Below are 24,568 nucleotides of genomic sequence, written 5' to 3'. Positions count from 1 at the left end.
CTGGAATGCAAAATAGCACAGTATGTAGGGGGAAGAATCCCTGATGCAAACAAAGCCATAAGATGATTTAATAAGAAAATAGAACTTTAGTAGCAATAACTGTTTTGCATGTGATAGTAAATAACTTGCATTAGCAAGATTGTACAGTAGAGTAAGTGGGTAATAACCAAATAAGTTTGTGGCGCTCTGTGCTGCAGGGAGTTGTGTGAAGAGTCTCTTGCTGAGATGATGGATGAATTCCTCTTACATTCCTCTCGTTGGAGGGAATTTGGCACTTGAATACTTAGTTAATGAACCTGAAATAAAAAAAATAAATCACCTTTGTTGCATATCTGACACACTCTCAATGAGTGCTGGAGGAAGAGCAGATAGTTCTTCTTGATAGGAGAGCTGGAATTTCCCTATATTTTTTCTTCTTTGTAGTCTAGGACTTGCTGTGTTTCTCTGAGAAGAAACTAAACCCTTCCAAATACTGCACTGCAAAGAGAACCTGATTCTGAAGTCAGAAGTCTTTGTTGTGGGAAATACTTGTTTTCTTTGTTTAAAAAGACCAGTCTGAGATGGTTTTTAAATAAAAAGTAAAAAATGAGAAAACGCTTGACACTCAAAATATTTGTACATCCTAAGCACAACTATAGAACTCTAAAAATGTTACTTTACAGCAAAACATAATTTTAGCCTTGCTAAATACTGTTTCAGATCATAATTTATTTCTGTTGATGCTTAAGGTTTTGCAGAGACAAGTACTGTGAGGCCTCTGGCCACACAAAGAGTTATTGATCTGCAGCTGTAGCCTCTACACCCAGCAAAGCATTTGCTGTCAAAGGGTTACATAAAAGAGGGACAGGAGTTCTAAAATGTCCGTGGTTGATGCTGTTTTCAGTGCAGATACTTAGTCTACAGAGACTCTGTGGCCCAACAGGTGATACTGTATTCTGAGCAAAGTTATTACATCAGAGGATGGGTTTCTTTGAGAAAATAGAAGAAATTTGGACTGTAACTTAGAGCAGACAGGCTTCTAATGGTTATAGGTTGAGGGCTGTGAGCAGTTTTACAGTATCAAGTAACCAAGGCAAGCATGAGGATGTTTAAATTAAGTGTTGGCCAGTGTGTAGTATATGTATGAAAAGCTAATTGATCTGGAAAGTTGTAATCGGCTTAAATTTCAGCTATTGAATTATTGATAAAATTGGAAGCTGGCCATAGAGGACCTTAATTTGATTGTTATCTGATTACGTTAAAGAAATTATAACATTTATTCTGATCTGTGGTTAGCAAGTACATTTACATATTAATGAAATAATAATGAAAACACAGTCTTGTTCATACTTCAGAAGCATGAACTTTGTGGCTGAATAGAATTTTTCACTCAGAGATGGGGGGATGGAAATCTGGACTGGTATAGCCACGCAAGCTGTCTGCGTATTCTTTGCTGTTAGTACTTTTTATAACAATCTGTATTCTGTGGGCTGCTAGACTAGAAATTTACACTCACAGCAACAAAAGAAATCCCTTTGCCTTTCAGCTCTTATACTATGGCATGACTTCTGCTCCAACCCCCTTGAATTCACTGCTACTAAAACTAAGCAGAAGTGTTAAATGCTAATCAATGTGGGATATCGAAGGGATATGCTCAGTACCGAGCTGCTTCCTTCGGCAGTGCTGAGCCTAGATGACACAAGGCTGTGCTGTTTCCGCACCCAGCAGTGCTGCTGCTGAAGGGCCAGGCAGTGCTTGTGTTAAGAATTGCACCTTCAGGAATTGCAATTTCTGCAACTGAGGATAATTTCAGACAAAGTGAATGTCTTGCAAAGACAGTGAGTGAGAAGAAATAGTACTGAGCTTCAGGACACTGACACTTCACACAAGGATTACGTTGTCAAGAGCTGGCACTGTGTTTATTGGGCAAAGAAGGGAAAAATATGGAAAAGAAGAACAGTTTTGATGTGTAAGCAGTCTTAGGAATAACTGCTTCCTGCATCTCTAGGAAACTGTCTGGTCTTCTTCCAAAACTAATAATCCTGCTTGCTGTTCAGGTACAGAGCTGCATAGTAGCAGTTCAAGTTAGATTCCATTGGATTTCTTTTACTGGAATGACCCAGCATTTTGCCCCTGTAGCACTTTCACTGGCACAGAGTAGCCAGCAGTTGAACCAGAGTGTCTCGTTACCAGTGCAGAACTCTAACCATAGACTCCGATGTCTGTTCCCTTTCAGTCTGCTCCACACTTTCTCCTGTATTGTAGAGAAAGCGTCAGTGTCAGTGGTGAAAGCAGAGCCTGTTTCTGTTTCTGTCCCAGGTTATAACACGGATAACACAGATTCTCTAAGGCTTTACAACATCTAACGTTAAAGAGAAATGGTAACTTACTGTTCTAACTTACTCTTCAGTGTGTCCTGCGTAAATCCTGTCTGCTTCGCTCCGCTTCCCCTCCAGATGAGGGTGTTTACAGGTCAAATAGAAGGTCTCTTATGCCTTAGGCATGAAGAACTGCGTGGAGAAACTGAAGGAAAGCGGCACAGGCCCACAAACCCAATCTTAGAGCTAGTATTCTAATTATGCATGATTCAAAATGTCTAGTGTAACGTAGTTAATACCAGTAAATTGAGATATGCATTTATACATAATGAAGCAATAGGAATTAATATACCAATAGCTTGAACTTCCTGCTTTGATTCTCAAACTTTGTTTTTTTAGAGAATGTGCTGCCTCTGTAGGGAAAGGGGCAGATTGTATAGATAGGGACAGAAGCATGGCACCAAAACTGTAAATCAGGAACCAGGATCAGCAGAACTCGCCTTTATAACCTCTTCTCTGGTTCATGTTAGTGCCCTGAGCATGTAAAAAGCAGGGCATGAAATAAGCATGTTTGGGGGCGAGATGAGGTTTCTCACCTGCTGCAGCTGTAGCAAGGAAAGGGGTGCAGAGTTTCTTACAAGGTACAGGGGGGAGCAACTAGTGGAAAAAAACACCTAAACTCATGAAAAACCCAAGTAATGGAAATAGCAGACTCAAATTGAAGGTAGTATTTGCCAGACAGTAGGTAATAAGCTTGGGTGTGGTGAGAGAAATTATTTGGAGAAAACTGAAATTAATAAGCACAGTAATATATTTCAGGTGTTGAATAGCTTTTTAATAGACAGTATTTTCAGGTAACTCTCTAGCCACATAGGCAGCTGTACTGAGGCATACTGGTACCAGCCAGCAATAATGGCACCTGCAGGAATGAACCTGAAAATACTGGTAATCTTGTATATTTTTTAAGTTCTATAAAGAGATTTTTAAAAACAGAAAATGAGATTTGATCACTGCAGGTCTTTATCTTCTGCAACATAGGTTGCAATAGTCTTTTTGCTTTATTTCACTTATATTAAATAAAAGGGAATTTGGGTGCCATCTTTCTGTAAACTTTCTGATATTTCCCATGTCTTTTAGTGGATAACACAGTGAACTTCTGCTGGCAGTTCGAAAATAACAAAGAACATGTGGCATAGCCTATGTCACTAATACTTTTCCAAGTTTAAACTTGCATTCAAACATGTAGAATACTAGCTTGTTACCGCAGAGCTCCATACTTCTAGTTTAGCTTAATTTTGTAGGTGGGCTTAACTTGTGCAGAACACTTCTCCACGTACAGAGGCTCAGTCCTTTTTCTTAAATAGAAAGAGGAAGCATCTTGGAGGAATAAATAGTGTGTCAAGTTAACTCCTGTTCATACTTCGTAGCAAACCATCCATAACGCACTGTGATATGGGTTTACAGTGGGGGTTATGTTTTTCTCATAAATGCTCTTTCTAGATGTACAAGAATTGCCAAATGAAGATAGGAATATTATAAGAGAAGAAAACTATTTTATGGTATCAGAAGTTAGAGTAAATGAAATCCTTTGAGCCAACTTCTTCAAGCAAAAAAGGAATCTGTAAAACAAGTTTAGCCCAACAGTTAAACCCTGATCACCTGATTCTTAGTGGGCATTCTTCAGAACATTTCACATGGTTTTAAATCCTGCTAAGTGTATTTTCCTTTGTGTGATGAGTAAGCAGTTGAATCCGTTGTTAACGCCTGTTCCCTCCAATACAGAATCTGGGCATGAAGCTACTTTAGGATATTAGTGCAGACAGCTGCCTTTTGGCAAGTATGACAGAACAGCAAAGGAAGAGTGTTAAGTTACAGATTCTTAAAAATTACCTTACTGCTTAAAAAACAGTTTAGAAAATACTTCTGAACTTCTGATGGCATGCTCACATTGATTAGTGGAAGAGATTATTGGTGTCGCTAGGAACGACGTATTCCCATTGCATTCATGTTTTACATGGTAACAGTGAAGGAATGTCTCCCTGCAAATTCTGATGTTTTTCCAAAAGGCAGCTTGCTTTTATATCTATGCATCTTCGAGGATTTCAAGATAAGATTTTATTCTTTTGACACTGTAAAGAGGAACTGTTTAAAAATGAACTTGGAAACTCTGCACCTGTATACAATTTTTTTTAGCAATAAAGCAGCACAGGCTGAGAATGCACTAAAACTGGATGCGTCGTTTGTTCAGAAGACAAATTAACCCGTGTGCTGTACACTCCACTCCTGAGATGTGTTTGTACTTGCTGTACCTGTGCCAAAACTCAACAGCTGGAGCTAAATTTGTGACAAGTAGTGTCCCTTAGGGGTCTGTACTTGGACCAATGCTGTTTGATATCTTCATCAATGATATTGACAGCGAGGTCAAGTGCACCCTCAGCAAGTGTGCCAATGACACCAAGCTGAGGGGTGCAGTTGCCACACCAGAAAGAGAGGATGTCATCCAGAGGGACCTGGACAAGCTGGAGAAGTGGGTCTGTGAGAATCTCGTGAGGTTCAACAAGGCCAAGCGCAAGGTGCTACATCTGCATTGGGGCAATCCCTGATTTCAGTACAGGATGGGGGATGACGTGATTGAGAGCAGCCCTGCAGAGAAGGACTTGGGGGTGCTGGTTGATCAGAAGCTTGATGTGAGCCAGCAACGTCTGCTTGCAGCCCAGAAGGCCAACTGTATCGTGGGCTGCATCAAGAGAAGCTTGGGCAGCAGGTCGAGGGAGGTTATTCTGCCCCTCTGTTCCTCTCTTGTGAGACCTCATCTGGAGTAGTGTGTCCATTTTTGGAATCTTCAGCACAGGAAGGAGCTGTTGGAACAGGTCCAGAGGAGACTACAAGGATGATCAGAGGTCTGGAACACCTCCCATACGAGGACAGGCTGAGAGAGTTGGGGTTGTTCAGCCTGGAGAAGAGAAGGCTCCAGGGAGACCTTATAGTGACCTTCCAGTACCTGAAGGGGCTTCAGGAAAGCCAGGGAGGGACTGTTTACAAGGGCGTGTAGTGATAGGATGAGGGGCAATGGCTGTAAACTGGAGGCGGATTTAGTTTAGACATTAGGAAGAAATTCTTCACAATGAGGGTGGGGAGGCACTGGCACAGGAAAATTGTTACTCCACTCCTACTAAGATGGACAACCTACCTAATAAAAGTTTCAAGGGTTGTTCTAGATGGCAGCAGAAAGCTTCTATTTCTTGTATAGATTGCCTAACACTAATGAGCCCTTCAGAAGCCTTTCATGTGTGGATAATTTATTGTTTTGGCAACTACTTTTCTGAAAAATCCTTCTGTGTGTGGCATGTCACAGTCTGCAGGGAGGCACAACTGCTTTTGCAGTTGCTGCTGAAAAGAGTCTGGAAAGTTTCTGTAACGCAATACCACCTCCCCAGGACTATGCTGAAAGAAGCCTTGGCTTCCAGCCCTGCTACAAACTTTCTGAAACCTGTTATGCTCACCCTTGTGGTAGCTTATAGAAGATGCATAGTATAATTTAACTTAAGTAGCCTGTTCAACCATCTTAATTTGCTTGATTTTTCTAGTTTCTGTCTTTAGAGTCTAGAGAAAACAGCTGCTGACTAGCTAATGTAAGAAAGCCTGACCTTGAGACTTGCTTTCTAAGTGGTTGGTATTAATTTAAATAGACAATCCATCCTTCCCAAGCCAGACTGGCCCTGGCTGCACTGAAGGCTAGAACACACCTCTCAAGATGCCTCCTTAGAGGAGATTAGGTACTATATCAGAAAACCAAAAACATCTATTCACTGATAATTGTAGAGTAAGAGGAATTTAAATCTGAACAGGCTGTGGGATCAAAAGCAGAATCTTTCAGGAATAAAAGGGGTCTACAGCAAAGCTGAGTACGGACTGACTCTTTGAGTCAGTGACAGGACAAGGGGCAACAGTTTTAAACTGAAAGAGGGGAGGTTTACATCAGATATTAGGAAGAGATTTTTTTTACTGTGAGCATGGTGAGGTACTGGTGCAGGCTGCCCAGGGAAGCTGTGGCTGCCCCATCCCTGAAGGTGTTCAAGGCCAGGTTTGATGAGGTTTTGGGAAGCCTGATCCAATGGAAGGTGCCCCATACATGGCAGGGGGCTGGAACTAGATGGTCCCTAAGGGGACCTTAGACTTCCAACCCAAACCGTTCTATGATTCTGTGGAAGTTCAAATGCATCACTGAAATCAAAATGCACCCTTAGGTTTATCTCAGTAAATGTTCACCTCAGATTACTGAAGACAATGTATTTATTTTATGTTTTGTTTGCTTCTTAAAACAAATTTTATTTAGAACACTGTGCTGCTGTGAGCATCAGCAGGTTCATTGGGCAATAGTCCATGCCATGAAAAAAAAAATCATTTGACAAATAGACACAAAGGGTCACATCTTGACTCAGAGCAGAGCTCCTCCTAGTTGCAAAGATTAGAGAGAGTTTAAAAATGTATCAGCTATTTTTTAGCACACACTCATTATGTGTTTACATGGATGCTATGCAACCATTAATGCTTCATAATGAACCAGGACCTAAGCAAGATAAACTGATGGTTTTTTTCTGCAAACATAGTCTAAGAAAAAAAGTGGCTTACAACTCACAGGATATTATCAGTGATCAGCACAACATGTTTCTGAATTTCAGCTTTTTTATTTAAAAAGTTGCTTCTTTACAACTGTAAAGATAATATAAGAAATGTAACTGACAGCTTCTTTCCCATAACACAAAGGTCAAGTTATAAAATGGAAAACAGTGAATTGAGATGGGGGGATGCTCATGCAAAATGAGTTTAGTCACAAGACCCCAGTTAAAGGCCAACAGGCCCTTAAACATAACACAGAAGTCACAGCACAACACAATTTAAAGAATGACTGTGTTCTTAATAATCAAATACCACAACTCCAAACTTATCATGAATATACATGAATATACAGTGACAACTGTTAAGAACTCTCACTTAAGTGAAACTGAGTGTAACATTTGCTTCAGGTAGGTATTTTTGTCAGCCTGAACTTAACTGTCATTGAAAAGCACTGCATTCTTGTCCTTAATTCCTGTCCACGTTGTAAATCACAAGCAATTAAAATAATTACGATAGCATATAGCATTAGAATTTAACAGAACTGCCCCTCCTCTCCCTGAAGAATGGCTGTTTATATTCTATGTTATTGCTCAATCAGAACAAATGAGACAACCCAGAACTCTTAAAAAGCAGCACAGTGAACATTCGTGGTATAAATACCAGCTTGCCCACCTAAAGCCTCTGAGATGCCGTCTTGCAGCGAGTTTTGTCCCCTCTGCTCCGAGCCCATCGAAGGAGTTATTTTACAAATAAAACAAGAGCATGACATAGAGGGAGTACTGGCATCAGCAGGACCAGGGAGTGCAATGTGCCAACCATACATGGAAGTTAGAAGGGAATGGCAAATTCCAGCACTGGAACTAAGTTGATCAAGTACATACAATCCTAGACTACTACAGACAACTGCTAAACTGCCCTTTATGCAGAAAAATGAGAAGACCCTTAATCTTCCCACTAACAAGAATAAGGGATAAAGATATTCAGTCCTAATAACAAGGGGTAAGTAGTGTTCTTCCATCAAATTACTTTCAGATGATTGGAAAGAAGCGGAATCCATTCAAAACAGAAAAATGCCAATGAATACCCATTAGGTATTCATTATTAAACATCTTGACTGGCCAAGTGAAGGCACCAGGCAGATCACCACAACTTCAGCAGAGCAGTGTTCGCATGTTTCAGCAGAAGTGAAGAGGATTGTTACTTGGTTTTACGGCATCAGCCCCAGAAAGAAAGGCTTTCTATTAAAGGCAGTTGCTAACAGCCAGAACTTGACTTAGTCCTGTGCAGCCATGGGGATGCACTTTCAGAGGACTTCGGCAGACATGTGGGTTGCCCTTAAATTTGAAATCCAAAATGTTATGCTCCAGCTAGGATTGTGCCATTCAGATTTATGGACTAAGTACACTGTGCAGCTCTACGCAATGCCAGATTGTTCCTTTAGCAGGCCACATACACAAGCAAATCTAAAAGAACTATTCAGGAGGCCATTTAGCAGTGCCTCACTTACCAGGGGCAGCTGATGAGCCACTTCACCAACAGCGAGCTGCCATTAAGAGTCATAGTTATGCTGTCTCAGAGAGCAATGCACCCAGCTATTCATTTATCCAAACATAAGTTCAGTATGTCAGATTTCAGGTGTTCCCCTTAGACTGAAGAGATACACTTAAGTATTGGTTCTTTCTATACACAGATAAAGTAACAGATCAACATTCAAACCTGTTCGGGTGCACTGTTTCACCATAGTGAACAAACGCAGCAGAGATGCAGAAACAACTGGAGCAGTTCTTGAGAACAGCATATTATTAGTTGATCCTGACTATTGCACGTTCTGTCCGTAGGTCAACCGCACCTAATGCATGGCTTTGCCTTTCTGCCACATTGATGTTTTGGTACAGTTCCTCCAGCTTCTCCATCAGCAATTCTATGCGAATGTGCGCCTTCACAACTCTCTCTTTCAGCTAGGAAAAAAGAAAGAGAAATACAAGTATTAAAACTAGAGAAAAATATCCTAACTCTGGATCTCTGAACGATCTGCACCCCACTTTCAGTGGCTGAAGAGCAGCTGACTTTCAAGACAGAAGATTATACTGGGCTTTAATCTCTACACGAATGTCTAGGATGGCCAAAACCAGCACCCAAATCAGGGGCCTTCAGGAGACAGACCCTTCCCTACAATCAATCCAATCTTGCCTCGTTAACTCATTACAAGTTTTCACACAGCCAGAGACCTTCATCAGCAATATCTGGACAGACTGTTTCATCATTAGCTTAGGAATACGTTTGGACAGTCCCTCAAATATGCCATTTTCAAGAGTCCGGGGTTTAAGTTAACACCTCTAAAGCATGAGAGTAAAATCCTGCTGACATTATGTCCTAAAAAGCAAAGACCAGATTCTAGACCTTGTTCTAGTCAAGAAGCAAACCCTCTATAATCACACAAATTGTGTTTGCAATTAAGTGCTACTGTTTTTTTAGTTCAGAAAAATGCGTCTTGGTTTTACAAGTCTTGCCTGGATAAGATTTTTGCATTTTAGCCTCACGTGGACTATAAAACACTGATCTTATGATAAGACACTGGAAAATTACTTTTAAAGAGGAGAAAACTTTACTTTAAAGAGGAGAAAAAATTACTTTAAATTACTTTAAAGAGGAGAAAAAAATTAATGGGCCCATTTCCACGGTTAGAATGGAAACTAAGAAAAAAAGTAAGGAGCTAGCGGGCACATAAACACTTGATACACTGGCTGTCTCCTACACACAGACACTTTATTCCAGCTACGGGACAGACAATATACTAAGTTAACAACTAACCAAGTTATGGAAAAGAACATCCAATTTAAACATAAAAATGTGAGGGAGGTTCTAGTGTTTTCTCTGAAACTACAAATAAACACCATGATGCTGTTTTGAGCTTACATTGCTGTAAATACACCATGCTAGGATCCCTTTCAAATTAACAAATTGCTATTTTTCAAATTCAACAGTGACTTATCAGTTCCAGGGTAAACACAAGTAATACTTTGGTGAAATCTGTCTAAACAATTTTTGGGGTTTTTTTTTTTCCTTTTCAAAGTGTTGGGATAACAGGATAACACACTTTTGCCAGAAAATTACCTAGAACTGGATGTTTTGCAGATAGATAGATTGGTTCTAGAGAATGTTTTGCGTGTCTCACACATTTAAATCAGTTATTGTATTATAAAAGTCAGTATTTTCTCCATCTCATCGTTTCAAAGAAAAAGTAATTGTATCAATATTTTTGGATTTATAACCAAGATATTCTGCCTTTCAAAAATATTTTCCTTACATATTAATGTAGAAACCTTACTTCCTCCACTTGTTCCTTTAAGGTCACAGCAGGAAATTTCACCATAGAAGCTTCTATTGCCACTTGATTTTTTAAGAAATAACTGGAAAATAAAAGGGGACAGGGGAAAAAAACAAGAAAAACAGTTAAATCCTTCATAATTACATTCATCGTTTGGACAATTATTTAAGACTATTTTAAAATAGATACAAAGTAGTAGCTAAAAGTAGTTAATACATCACAAAAATATTAAAAACATAACAATGGTTTTATTTTGAAATCATAAGATCTTCCCATCACCAGGCATAACTAATTTAGTTTCTATAGCAAAGTCCTTGATCCATCATAGGACTAGTTTGATCCTTTATATTAGCTAAGCAAATCTGGAACTGAAGGAGATTTCAGTACTGCAAACAACGAAATTTAAGCCTTCATGTTATATAAGGATACTCAAAAAGTGCAAGGCAAATCACATGGAGTCATGCCAACACAATTAAAAATAGAGGATATTAAAATCCCACACCAAAGCACTCAGTCAAAAGCCAAGCCGCTTTTCTTAGCTGTAGTTGTGCACCCAGTTGTAGTAACTTGCAAATCCATGCAAGATCATTAATCAGAAGAATACAGCGCACTCACCAGAGGATGTTATCCTTAAAGAAACAGAATAAGCCTCGGAGATATGCCAGGGAGCTGGGCGCAGAATAAAGAATGAAGCCCACGGCTGAGCCACATGACTGACAGGTTAATACGTAGTAAGCACTAAAAGAGAAAAGGAAAAATATTATTAGGCCAAAGCTTCTGAAACCAATGACACTCCATGCTCGTCAAATAATCAGTTCTATCAGGACAGCAAAACAAGACGTATTAACATGTTCTCCTTAAAAAAACAATATATACAGATAAAATGTGAACATTAAGTGTTGGGCGTGTTGTGTAAAAAAGTGAAATTGCAGTTTCGGAAGAAAATACATGGCTAATTACCACGGGATGGTTTAGGCTACAGCACTCTAACACGACTTCATTGGTAAAACAATGTTTGTGCCCACACCTGTAGCACATCATGGATGTGAAATTTCATCCTAATAAAACAGACTATCCCTCATGCAGAGACTTCCTCCTGTCCCAAAAATCCACAATGAACAAAAAAATGAACAATCCAAGTCCCTTATTTAAAAAGTTCCCCTTTTTTTTTCTACAGCCCTTAGACTGTAGAACAGCTTTTAAACATCATTAAACTAACTACTGGTTATGTAAGCACTCAGGCGATATTTACACCCGTCCCATCAGTTTAATCCCAGGGTCACCAAACCTGCTACTGACTGTAGGCTCTAAACAGAACATAAGTTACTTATTTTCACTATTTAAATACAAAACCAGGACCCCTCAAAGCCCCAAACAGGGATGTTTTAATTTAGGTAATACACCTTTCAGGGGAGGAACAGACAAGGAGAGAGCTGGAGGCTAGGTTGTCTTCCATCTTGTACAGAATTTCTCAAATGTTCTTTTCCACTGACAAAGGTTGGAGTGATACAAGAAGTAGTTACTGTTATAAAAAGTTTATTCAAGCTAAAGTAGAGTTAAGTCTCATCTAAGTAATTGTATTTTTTTGAAAGTTAGACAGAATGTCCCTCTGACAGGGTGTTTTCTTTAAACGGTGTTTGTCCAGACCCTGTTCATTCTTTGGAGATGAGAACGTCTTGCGTGCAGCATGGTCTGTGCTGAAGAGATGTGTCTTATGCAGTTCCCTCTGGAGCCTTTCTCCATTTCAAATGCAAGGTCAGGCACAGCTGGCACCAGCTCCAAATTAGCAAGAGTTTGTGAGGTTCATAAAAACATTAAAATGAGACCTTTTAAATTAACAGAATATGCACAAGATTTCTTGGGAAAAGAGGCCAGCTCCCTCCTCTCTACAACCTCCTTTCAGGTAGTTGTAGAGAGCAATAAGGTCTCCTCTCAGCCTCCTCTTCTCAAGGCTAAAACAGTCCAGTTCCCTCAGCTGCTCCTCATAAGACTTGTTCTCCAGTCCCTTCACCAGCTTCCTTGCTCTTCTCTGGACACGCTCCAGAGCCTCAACATCCTTCCTGTAGTGAGGGGCCCAGAACTGAACACAGTGCAGTCTCACCAGTGCTGAGTACACGGGCAGAGTAACCTCCCTGGACCTGCTGGCCAAGCCATTTCTGATACAAGCCAGGATACTATTGGCCTTCTTGGCCACCTGGGCACACTGGGGCTCACGTTCAGTTGCTGTCAGCCAACACCCCAGGTCTTTCTCCTCTAGACAGCTTTCCAGCCACTCCTTCCCCTAGTCTGTAGCGCTGCACAGGGTTGCTGTACTGCAAGTGTAGGACCCGGCATTTGGCCTTGTTAAACCTCATGCCACTGGTCTCAGCCCAGCGGTCCAGCCTGTTCAGATCCCTTCGGAGAGCCTCCCTACCCTTCAGCAGATCAACACTTCCTCCCAGCTTAGTGTCGTTTTAGCTTAAATCAAAACGTTCCACTTTGAAGTATTCCACACACTGTATGACAGGCAGCGCTTCCCGAGCCCCCTGGTCCCCGGCCGCGCTACCCACCATCCCAGGAGCGCTCCGTCGAGGCCGACCATGAGCGAATCCTCCCAAACCACGTCCTCCGTGACTCCTAAGGAGAGAGAGACCCCGCTGAAACGGAGCCGCCGCCGCCACGCCCAGCCCCGAGCCCGCCCCGAGCCCGGCACCGACTGAGGCAGACGAGGAGCCCGAGGTGCTGCTCCTCCTCGGCGCAGAGCTGCAAGGAATCGCCCAGCACGGCCCAGCAGCCGCGGCAGTGGAACAAGGCGCTCTCGGACGGCAGCGACCCCAGATGACGCAGAGGCCACGACGCCTCGGCGGCCGCCGGCGGCAAACTCGACGGTGAGGGAGAAATAGATGGAGAAGAAGAGGAAGATGAGGGCGACGACGACGCGGAAGGCGGCGGCGACAAAACCCGCGGGGCGGCGGTAGGGCACGGCAGATAAACCTCCAGTATCCCCTCCCTCAGGCGCCGACGCGCGGCCATCTTTTGCCGGCCGCGTTCGAGCGCCGCGCGTAGCCGCCCGGCCTCGCGATTGGAGCCGCGCCGCCCGCGGGCCAATCGGAAAGGAGGAACCCCCGCCTGACGTCCCCATCGCCCAATCGCGTAGCAGAGCGAAGGCCCCACCCTCTCCTTGACAACCAATCGCGTTTGAAAACCAGCGCGCGCACCCCTAGCAGCCATTGGCCGTTGCCGCGCAGTTAGGCCCCGCCCCTTCGCTTGACTCAGCCAATGGGGAGGCGCGGCTGGAGCGTTCGAACGTGGGGCGCGCGGCGGCGGTTGGGCTTGAGGCTGTGGCGGTTGGAGACGGTGGGGTCGACATGGCGCCTCCTGCGCGTCCGCAGCTCGAGTCGCTCAAGTACGCGGAGCTACAGCAGATGGCGAAGGCCGCCGGCCTGAAGGCTAACCTGCGGGTGAGGCGATGACGGGAGAGGGGTTCCCCGGCCTCGAGAGCGGCTCCGGACCTCGCTTTCCCTAGGGTCTGTCTGGGAGCTGCGGGGAGGCCGCTTCCGCTGTGGAAGCCCACAGCTCCCTTCTCTGTAGTGTCCTGCAGCTCCTTTCCCCCATAGTGTCCCGCAGCCCCCCCCCCCCCCCCCCGCACTCAGTGTCCCGCAGCCCCTTTCCACCCCCGTAATGTCCCTCACCGCAACCCCCCCCTCCCGCCCTCTCTCAGTGTCCCGCAGCACCTCCCCCCACAATGTCCCTGTTCTCGGTGGAGAACATACTACATATTTACCTGCAGACTTAACTACTTTCTAGAATTTGACTGACCTGAATGAATCTTTGGGCAAGTCTTATTCCACTGGCTCCAGGAAATGCTCTGTTTATCTCTTTACACGATGGTATAATACAGTATTTTTTTGGTTGATGGCTTAGTACAGTATTTGCTTCATGTGTTGTTTTGCTTTCTCTCCAGGCAAACAAACTGTTGAATGCACTGAAGCAACATTTTGAAAAAATGCAAGAAAACGAAAATACCGTAGTAAGTGATAAATCAGCTAGAGTTTTTAAGAGATATCTAACATAACTCGTAGAGCAGTACATATACATAAGGTTGCTTTTTTCCATGACATGAACTATAACATGATTCTATAACTATAATAAAGATACTTTTTTCCTTAAGAGTACCTTTAGTTTAATGCAGTCATGTACTGATAGAAACAGATATGCTAATTTTAGTTTTGAAGCCATTTCTTATATTACCCAAAGGTGATTTTCTTTCAGCTGCCAAAATCAACAATGTAATTTTCAGCATCAGTACAGAAGGAATCTTAATTTTTGCCTCTTTAGTTCCTGATTCTAGTCAGTACCAAATATAAAATTTTTTTAATTCATTTTGTATGCCTAGATGAAAGGGACTAGATGCTCATCAGAAAACACTTTGCATCTACTACAATTTACTTAAAATGTCAGTGTAATGAAAGTGATACAGTTGCGATATTTCCTTTATTCATCTCTTAATGCATTACTACTTAACTAAAAAAAAGTTTTCTGCAAGCTGAATTGTTTTTTTGGGTACGGCAGTACATATTATGTTTTTCATAGAAAGTAAATTTGGATCTGCTTTTTCTAAAATATATATCCCTATAAGTGCTTCCTTTAAAATCTTTAAAGATTCGAGGAATTGGTATAATCCTTGCCAGTTTAATTTTAATGAGCAAAGAATGGGGGCTCTGTTTTTTTTAGTGGAGAGTATTCCACAGAAATGTACGAATCTAGAGGGTCACCACATCATGCAAGTCAGATTTTTAGATACTTAAGTCTTAGTTTTTCTAATGTTACTAAAACACTATATAACAAAACATCTATAGGACTTATTTTTAAAGTCTTCAAACAATGAGCTTTGATGTTTAGGGAAATCCAGATATTGCCAATTTCTTGATTACTACGCTACTAAGTGGCATGCTACTGCTTTTCTACTATGTCAAATACTTTTTCCAATAATAAAATTGAAACTGTCTCTTTGGAGTATCTGATTTGTTTGTTCCAGATATGTTCCACGTCATAGTATTTCTCTGGTACAGGACTCTGAAAAAAGTGCATCTGCTTCCATTGAATTGGATGAACTGAGCAATCGGGAGGAAATTATGCCTGATTCAGTGTGTTTTATTACAAAAAGACATGGTAAAGAAAAGAAGATAACCAGAAAAAGAAAGAACTCCAACGAGGAAGCTAATACCACTGGAGAAAACACAGCGCCTTCTGACAAGAAAGAGGTGATTGCTTGGTCTTGTGGGCTGGCTGAACCCCCTTCCTGCAAACATAGTTTAAACACTTGATTTGTTCTACCACCATTTATCAGATGGTATACAGTTTTTAGATATATATCTGTGTCTGTGTGCACATGTATATAAAAACTTTGTGTGCAAACATTCTGGTGCTGTTGTTCTGTACTTTGTAGCACTGATTTTGTCTGTCTTGACTGTGCTGTTCCATAATGAACAGAAATTCCTTGTTAATCATTATTTTGAGGAAATTAAATTTTTCGAAGAAATACACAATTCCCAACACTTCATCTGAATGTAAGACTGCTTTCATTAGTTCATCATAGTATGCTTAATATTAGACTAGTCTCAGAATTTGTCTAAAATGAGGCTGTTTTCATTTTCTGTATATAGAAGAAAAATAACAGGAGTTGAATGATTGCCTAAACCTCACAATTCCTACTCCTCTCAGTTGGTTCTTTATTCATGGGTTGTTTGACTAAGGGAGGGAAAGTCTCAAGGCGAGATGGGGATAGAATTACTTTCCTTTAGAATTAGATGCAAGTAATGGGTGAGCTAAGAACTCTGAAATACTTTTACTGAAATGGGAAGAGGAGTGTTACTCTGTTAGTATTAGGTAGCTGTGGTTACTGTACAAGTGTCTAAAGTAGTGAAAAGCAATATAGCTAGTGAATTTATTTTTATTTGCAAATAATCGGGGATCATCATAAAGATATTTTGATACTAAAATTTTAGAGCTATGCATGTAAAAGCTTTCTAATACAGATCTATTTGTGAAATAACAGGGTAAATATTTCATGGGTTAATTCATGTTGGACTTCAGAAAGTCCCTTGCCCAATCTGCTGATCAAAGCAGAGTCAACTATGAGGTTAGACCACAATGCTTAAGGTTTTCTTTAAGCTGATATTGAAAACCACTGAGGATGGAGGCTGCATAGCCTCCCAGGGCAACCTATTCCACTGACTGTACTGAGAACAACCACCTTCCTTTATATCCACTCAGAACAACCTATTTAAATTAAGTATTTTTAAACTGCAGGAACATTTGGAAATGAAAGAAAACAAAGTGCCTCGGGATGATAATGAAAAAGGACAGAAATTATTCCAAAATGAGGAACTTGTAGCTAAAAAGAGAGCCCTTGAGGATCCAAGGATGCGTACTGGTCAGAAAGAGCAACCAGATAAGACTTCTACAATAAGCAGTGAACATGAATGTAAGTAGAGAATTTAAAAAAAAAAATAAGCTTAGTATTTTTACCATGCACCTTTTTTTTTTTTACTGTCCGCAAAGGTTTTTGCGGCATGTCTGGTGAAAAGTGCCTTATTTGGAGGTACTGGGTCAGGGGGAAGTGTCTTTTGGGGTTAAGTACTTGTTTGTTTAACGTATTGTAACATAAATCCACAATAAAATATCATAAATTCTGTGACGTAGGAATTCTGCTGGATTTGACTTCAGAACTCTAGACCTGATGGTTTTGGTGAAGGAATTATTGAAGGCCCAAGTGTATTTGAGTCCCACACTTTGCTTAGGATCAAAGCCTTTTGGAATACCCCTGAGATGCTACTTGATTCCTTAAAGTGTCGAGAAGGGCAGAGCTTCCTTTATTATGCTTCATATTTTCTTTTTCTATACATGAACAGTTTTTGTAGTTTTCTTCCCAGGAGTAAAATTAGTAGAAAAGAACATCCAGATGTAATTCTTTATCAATGTGTTTAAACTGCTCATCTATAGCTGTGATACAGTAGGTCATTTTTTCTACCCTGTGGCTGTTTGAGACCTTCAAACATGGTGCCCCTGAAAATAAGAATTCATTTCTCCCTCCTTTGTGCATGCAGCTGATGCCAAGAAATTAGTCTGTCCAGTTTCATAATTTATTAATACTGTAGCTCTGTCAAATAAGATACATACCTTTATTTGCTTCTATGAGAACAAGTGTACATAATACTTGAGCTGTATTATGGATATTCTTGCAGTTCAGTAGAATTTACAAGGACATTCTTATTGGAGGCCATCTAGTTTTGAAACTGATTTAGAAAATGAGGATTTTCAATGAAAGTTCTTTTAAAAACAGAAGCAATAAAATATGTAGTGGTTGAGGCAGCACTCCTCCTAATGGTAGTTGACACAGTACTTATCTCTTCCCATGACTGCAATTATAAGTATTTGTCCTGCTTTCTGTTGTGTCTTTTTGTTTGGTCAGTTGGGTTTTTACTTTTTTTTTTTTCTTCAGTAATTTCAAACAGCAAGAGCTGTGTGATTGAAAAATACTATGTCTGCATTCAGTGTTGAAAATTTTATTTCTGACAGTTGTTCTCAACAATTTCCCATTATTTGCTTCCGGGGAAGATTTTTTTTTTTTCCAACGTATTGAGGTCATCCAAGTTTACTTTAAAGGGGGTGTGAATTAACAGAGAAGCAAGTTTTTAGTTTTGATATGCAAATACTGAACTCAATGTGAAGTATTTACTTAATACTTAGTATTTCTTAATAAAATGAAATTAATCACCAAAATGTGATGCGCTTAATGCTGTACCTGGGAGCAGAGATGATAAAAAGACTACTGTATATGTATATAAGGCAGTGGCATAAAAGCTTGCCAGAAGGTATTTCTTCTTATCAACATTTAAAAAGCAGATCAAGACCTCTGAATTTGAAGTTGATTTTGCTTACTGTAAGCACAGTTCTCATGTTAATTTCCCCTGTAAAATACTTTACTATTGAAAGAAAATAACCTAGCATGACTGTAAGGTTCATGCTGAGCTTGTTGTTTGTCAAGACATGTTGCTGCTGATGTACAATTTAAAAGGCTTTTGGGAGACTTGGGACGCCTATTCCAGTTGATGTTTTTATTTCTCAAAACCTATGGCCACTTTGAGAAATAAGGTGTGTTTTGGAACAAGCATTTTAAAAAAGGTTGTAATGTAATGAAAATATTTTCCAGGAGCTCTAACAATTTTACCTAATCTTGCTATATCAGGTGATGCTCCTCATGCAGGAGGGAAGATCCCTTTATACCTAGGCAGCGTGTCTAGGCCTGGGAAAAGAGGAATAAAAGCTACTACACCAAGTAAGATAACTTACCATCTTTAGAAATAGATGTGTTGCCTGCGTGTGAGGGGTACTTGACTTACAGCTTTTACAAACCAAATATCTATTTTTGCTTGAAGAAGATATCTTGTTCTCTTTAAAAAGCAAGCAAACAAAAATCTGAAATGCTGCATTTTAAGGTATATCTTCCAACTTGTAAACTCATGGTTTGCATGTATGCTGAAGAACTTCTTTATCAAACACTTCAAAGTCTTCTCAATGTAAAGTGCATTCACAGTTTTCAAAGCAACAAAGAACAGGGAAACATGCAGGACTCCTGCTTGTTTTAATTGTCACTTTATAAATACTACTGTTGTGCTGTATTACTATGTGTTAGCTCATTTTCACCACTTTGTGTGTTTCAGTTTAAAAATTTGGAAGTATTTATATTTTTCTTTAACTGCAGAATTTTTTGGAGCATGCACCGGGTATCTGGCTACGCAGCTGGTGAAGTAGATTCTACTTTGTACTGTTTGGTTACCTGTGTATACATAGTCTTTAGAGGGCTACATCATATTTTCTTTGAGGCCATAACAATAGATATTACACCATTCTTTTATTAAGTAGTAAATTTCCTTAAGAGCTTATCAGATATGTGACTCTTCTTATTTCTGGAACTTCTTAGACTTTAAAAAGATGCATGAGGCTCACTTTGAGAAAATGGAATCTATTGCTGACTACGTTGAGAGGAAGAAAAAGAAGATTGATAACTGCAGCAGTTCTCTTGGCAAAGTCAGGGTAGGGGATAACGCAGGAGGATATATCCTTTGTTCCTGTATTCCTGTAAAAGTCTATAGAGTCTCTTCAGAGCAGTAGGTAGCTGGTTGTGTCTATGTCACTGGAATGTTATGATAGGTGGAACTTAACTGCACCCCTATATAACCAGCTATATAGAATTATTTGTATATAACTTGTGTAATTATATAAGTTTTTCAGCAGTGTATGGTTTTAAGTAGTTATAGGAACCAACAAATAACTTGTTTTGGGAAAAAAAATTTTCACAATTACTTTTGTGAAGGAACTCCTAGACCTTCTGTTTACAGCTCTGGATTGCTGTGCTACTTAACCAAGAGGATGGGTTACTTTTCAAAAAGCAGGAATTAAATATTAAGTTCCTCTTTTGTGCCTCAAGAACCATCATCCAATGACTGTGTGACTCTCCTTTAAAATACATGTAATATATGTTGTTCTCAGCCCCAGTTTTCAGTTTTTTTTTTTTATTTCACACTTGTGTGGGTGACAGTTGCAAACAGGGCCTCTTTCAGAGCATGGCAGACCTTGGAAAAGTGACAGTAATGTACCAGTGACTATATGAATGACTGTGCCAATGGACATATCAAAACAGTAACAATGAAACTCCTGAACACTGCATATTTCTTTTCTGTGGTGTACAGTGTGTAAGTGTGTACTGAAAACAAATCAGTTTTGGCAGGTGCTGGCCAAAAAATTGAAGCTCTTAAAAGCATCAGAAAAAGGCACTCCAGATAACAATCTAAGCTATATGTTTTCAGATCAGTTTAACAGTAATAAAAGTACTTACAGTTAAATTACGCTCTTAAAGAAAAGAGGGTGAAAAATTGAGACTATGGTTCTGATTCACTTAGTGTTTTCCCTGCATCTTAGCTGCTTTTCTGATAAATTTTTAGCAGTGTGTGCTAACTTGTGATTTGCTTTTTCCTAGAAACAAACCGGTGGCAAAACAATTTTGTTCAGCCCAAATCCAGAGAGAGGTAGATTCTCTGCCATGTCCACTCCTAATAACCTTCGGCACTCGCCACATGGCTCTGTGAACACTGCTAATCGGAGTATTTTATCTAAGAAATCTTCATTTAATCCTTCTGTCCTTTCAACAACCAAAATGAATGTCAGGTAAAAAGAACAACCCAAAACTTCCAGTGAGCAATTTGGTATAATGATACACATGAAGTAGTCAATACTGACTGTGAGTTGACTGCGTTACTTCTATTTCACAGATGAACTACATGAGAATAATTCTGATTACTAACTTTCAGTCTAGCTTTGTGGCTGATTTAAGCATTACTGTGCTATTACAATCTTGATTCTTCCTTTTGGTGTCTGATGGCAGAGGAACCTTGCTTTTCATTTTGCTAAACCAACAATTTATTTTTCTTCTCCAACTGTGTTATTTTTCCATTTTGTCAGGCGAGTCTTTTTTATCTGAAATAATTTATCTTTGTGATTACATAACCAGAACTGTGTGCAGTACTCCAGTGGAATTTTGCAATGGACTGGCATTTAGGAGTTTTTTGGGTACTGTCTTTCCATTATCTCTACGCTCATCTTGTGATTCACTACTGTAAGCAGATTGACTTACGATTGACTACTTTCTGTCACCAGAAAGTAATGATGAATTGCTAGATAGATGAGTTTGTACTCAATATGAATTTGAATGTGTTTTTTTTCAAAGGTCGAGAGTACAGGTTCCTTGTAAAATCAACCTCATAATCTTACTGGTTTTATTTCTGCTTGAAAGTGCTATCTTTGATTTCAATAGTTAACAACAAATGAAAACAATATTCCTTCTGTCTCTGATGCCCCATTGGATGATCTTTGTCTTCACTACAGCCCTACTTGATTCTTCAGCAATATGTAAACCAAAAGAACACTTTGCGCATTTGCTTTCATTCATCGAAAGATGTGCTGAGGCAGATCTTGCAGGCTGCGCTTCATCCATAAACTTGCTAGTCCTCAAAACATATTTCTTCAACGTTTACTCACTGTCTATCCACATCTCACAGGCTTTCAGCTTATTCCCAATACCTTATCACAAGGCTATTACTTCATGCAAGACTTTGAATTGTCTATCCTATGTTTTTATATATATATGTACACACACTGAAAATGCATGTATATACATACATACAACACATGTGTGTCTTGGTATGCAAGTAACTTGTGTGTTTTGACTAAAATTTCCATCTTCTTCTTGTAGACCTTTGAGTCCTGAGAGTTGTCTTAGTTTATTTTCTTCTAGTTTTTCTTAATTTGAATTTTCAAATTAAATGTATTTTCATAGAATGTTTAACTACAGAATCCAAATCTAAAGTAAATAATGTCTGTTGATGAGTACATCCAGAAATATTTGCTCTCTAGAATAACAAGTCAGTTCTTTGTAATTCCCAATAGTACTTATTGCTGTTGATGATGGGTCATAGCTTGGAAACTGCCACCAGATGTATTTTTAGTGCAGTTCATGCATAAGCTGCAAACTTCTTACACACCATAAAACTTTCTACCTGTAAGAGAGGCAGAACACAGAATATTCTGTATTTTGTTGCATTGCTGCCATTCCTTATAGGTGACTAGTTTTGTCTTAATATTTGTTAAAATTTTCAGGTTCTCGGAAGCCACAAAAGATAATGAGCACAAACGCTCTCTTACCAAGACTCCATCCAGAATGTCTCCATACTTGAGGGACATCTGTACAACTGAAAGTCAGAAGAGCTGCAAACTAATAAATCAGAAAAACTACATGGAAAATGCAAAAAATAATGATATGTCTGCATCAAAAAATCAAGTGGATGGTAAATGCTTGGCTTTTTCAGATCAAGACTTTTGTCTTATTGAATTATTGTATAAATTTCTTATAAACTAATGTCACGTAGACTCAGGTTTTAATTTTATTCTCTAAAGACTGATTTTTTTTTTAGAAGCTGCAGTAGTTTCATTATTCAGTTTGGTTTCCAGTGTTTTGGCTAAAATGGTTAGGTTCTAAGACTGAAAGATAGGATACCTACCTACAGGAAAGACTATTATAGGATGTAGGGAGAGGGAAAACATTCTAGATCTTTTGGGACTATGTAGCAAAAGATTCATATAACAGGTAAAGGGTGACCCTGTCTGTGGTGAGAAGAGTTCCTGATGCCTTCTCGGAAGTCTCATTCTCCTTATGGAACTGGTATTCACCAGGGTTCTAACTGTGTTTTAGGACAACCTGTTGTTATCGGCCTCCCTAATTAACTTGGGAGCTAAAGCCCTGTAAGCAAGAGCAGAAGTCTTTTGGTTACTAATGATCTCTGCAGCAGCACAGCTCTGCTATTTAACAGTTCACACGCTAGCATCAAAGGTACATTAGCACAGGTCAAGAATCTAGAGTTGCCTGTCTTCATATGTGACAATGTTAATGTTTGTTAGAGGAAAGAAAAGCTGCTTATCAGAAGCTCATGTGTTTTGGAAGAATGCTGCTTTTTTAAAATATGAAAATCCACTTGCTTCAAAATAAGCATAGAGACTAGGAAACACAATTTGCTCTGAAGGACTAGAAAAATACACGGAGCTACCTCTATATGCTGTAGCATAGCATAATGGGAGCAAAAAGGATAATAGTCTACAACTCTTGCCCTCTCCAGACCTGAAAACTCCCCATTTCAAGTGAACTGTGTTTGTGCAGTTCTGTCTTTAGTGATAGCAGATGGTAGCATTTAATGGCTTTTCTGCCTTGATAGTTGTAATTGGTCTTCATTGGCACTTCACTGCCAGCTTGCAGTGTACAAGATGTACAGTGATGGTTTTGCCACTATAACTGAATATGACATCTTGATGCCTTTTGTAGTCACCACCCCCTTCAAGTTCACAGCTCGTCCTGCAGAACCCACAAGTGCAAAGAAGGTATTTGATCTCAAAGCAAGTCTCTCAAGGCCGCTTCGGTATCAGCCACATAAAGGTACTGTGATCCTGTGCAGTTTGTGTTAGTTATCTTTCTTACACTGAATTGCTGTTAAATTAACACATTCATACAAACTATGGTAGCAAAGTTTGAGTCTCTCTTCCTGTCCCTTTCCCTTTCACCCTGGGTTCCCACTCAGTCATTGTTACGTTTCTATGGAATAGATGCTTTAAAAGCCCCCCTACTGAAGAATAAGTCTTTATAACCAAAAGCCCATAAGTATAAGAATAAATATTCTTTTATTCCATTAAATGTATGTTTGGGAAATACGAGAGATTCCTTTACAAAATGAGGCTGCTCTTTTACAAGTAGTGTACTATTGTGTAAGAAGCTGAACTTGGTGTGGTGAGCATCAACTTGTACCTACAGTCTCCTGTTATTACTTACAGAAAAACTACTTATTTGGTTTGCCAGCCTGTTCCCTACAATACAGCTGAAGAGGCATTTAATCTTTAAATCAACCAGCAAAAAACAGGCTAGCTAGTATGACATTCACAACAAGAAGTTAATCATACAATTACTAAACTAGTAATTCAATAGTCTCTCTCTTTGCTCCTAAACTATAGGACGACTAAAGCCTTGGGGAGAATTTAAAGAAAATACCGTCCTAAATAAGTCCGTTTGCAGCAACATCTCTTCACGTAAGAATGATTACAAACAGCCGCCTCTCCAGACAAGGTTAGTACACTATTAACTTTTTATGAATCATGTTATTTAAAATAATATGATGGCTCATCTGTCTTTTTAAGATCTAAATATGCAGTTCAGGAAAGAATACTCTTATATTAAAGCAATTTTTGCCTCCAATAGTCTGTGTAATTATCAGGAAGGCCAACAAAGAGAGCAGCTCTGAATGTGATAGACTTTTTTTCTGTGAAAGCTATCCATTCTACCATTTGGAGATTTACCTTCACCTTGGAGGAAGCTACGAATATGGAGTTGTTGTTACCTTGAATATTAGACCTGTATGTCCAAGTAGAAGTAGCTGCATGAGTGTTTGGATTCAGTCCAAAATGAACTGTTCCCTCTGCCCATGGCAAATGCAGCAGTCTGGTTAAATAGGTGGTAAGCGTTGGCCAGCTTCAGATTCCTCTAGTTGCTTGTCTCTACCTTTTAATATGAATTGATATGGTCTGTCTTTCTTTGTTTTCCCCTTCAGGGAAGAAAGGCGTGAGAAACATGAGCAAGAGAGAAAAAAGAAAAAGGCTCAGGCTCTCGAAAAGCTTAGACGACTACCTGTACATTAGGAGGAATAAGAAATGTTGAAGAAACCACTGTAAATACTGTTCCTGTCAT

General features: G+C 39.8%; 2 protein-coding genes across 3 annotated transcripts; one reads left to right on the top strand and one right to left on the bottom strand.

The window, feature by feature from the left end:
• Nucleotides 1-1,456: 1,456 nt before the first annotated feature.
• On the bottom strand, nt 1,457-13,470 carry OIP5 (Opa interacting protein 5). The gene is made up of 5 exons (XM_054066556.1): nt 12,942-13,470; nt 12,795-12,861; nt 10,861-10,983; nt 10,246-10,327; nt 1,457-8,875 (listed from the first exon to the last, which is right to left on the bottom strand). The coding sequence occupies exons 1-5, from the start codon at nt 13,453-13,455 to the stop codon at nt 8,720-8,722; spliced, it is 942 nt and encodes a 313-aa protein (XP_053922531.1). The 5' UTR covers nt 13,456-13,470; the 3' UTR covers nt 1,457-8,719.
• Nucleotides 13,471-13,513: 43 nt separating this feature from the next.
• On the top strand, nt 13,514-24,568 carry NUSAP1 (nucleolar and spindle associated protein 1). Of its 2 annotated transcripts, XM_054066553.1 has the most exons (11): nt 13,514-13,685; nt 14,189-14,254; nt 15,297-15,488; nt 16,537-16,711; nt 18,476-18,565; nt 19,211-19,323; nt 20,267-20,454; nt 21,943-22,130; nt 23,159-23,269; nt 23,839-23,950; nt 24,432-24,568. In XM_054066553.1, exons 1-11 carry the CDS (start codon nt 13,593-13,595, stop codon nt 24,517-24,519), a joined length of 1,416 nt encoding a protein of 471 aa, XP_053922528.1. In that variant the 5' UTR covers nt 13,514-13,592; the 3' UTR covers nt 24,520-24,568. The 2 variants fall into 2 exon arrangements, with proteins under 2 accessions (XP_053922528.1, XP_053922529.1); XM_054066554.1 differs by lacking the exon at nt 13,514-13,685 and having other exon boundaries at nt 14,207-14,254; nt 15,263-15,488.

Source organism: Cuculus canorus, chromosome 5 (genome assembly GCF_017976375.1).
Source record: "Cuculus canorus isolate bCucCan1 chromosome 5, bCucCan1.pri, whole genome shotgun sequence".
In the NCBI taxonomy this organism is placed as follows: Eukaryota; Metazoa; Chordata; class Aves; order Cuculiformes; family Cuculidae; genus Cuculus; species Cuculus canorus.
The sequence above is the reverse complement of the archived record's forward strand: the minus strand, read 5'-3'. Positions and strand labels throughout refer to the sequence as shown.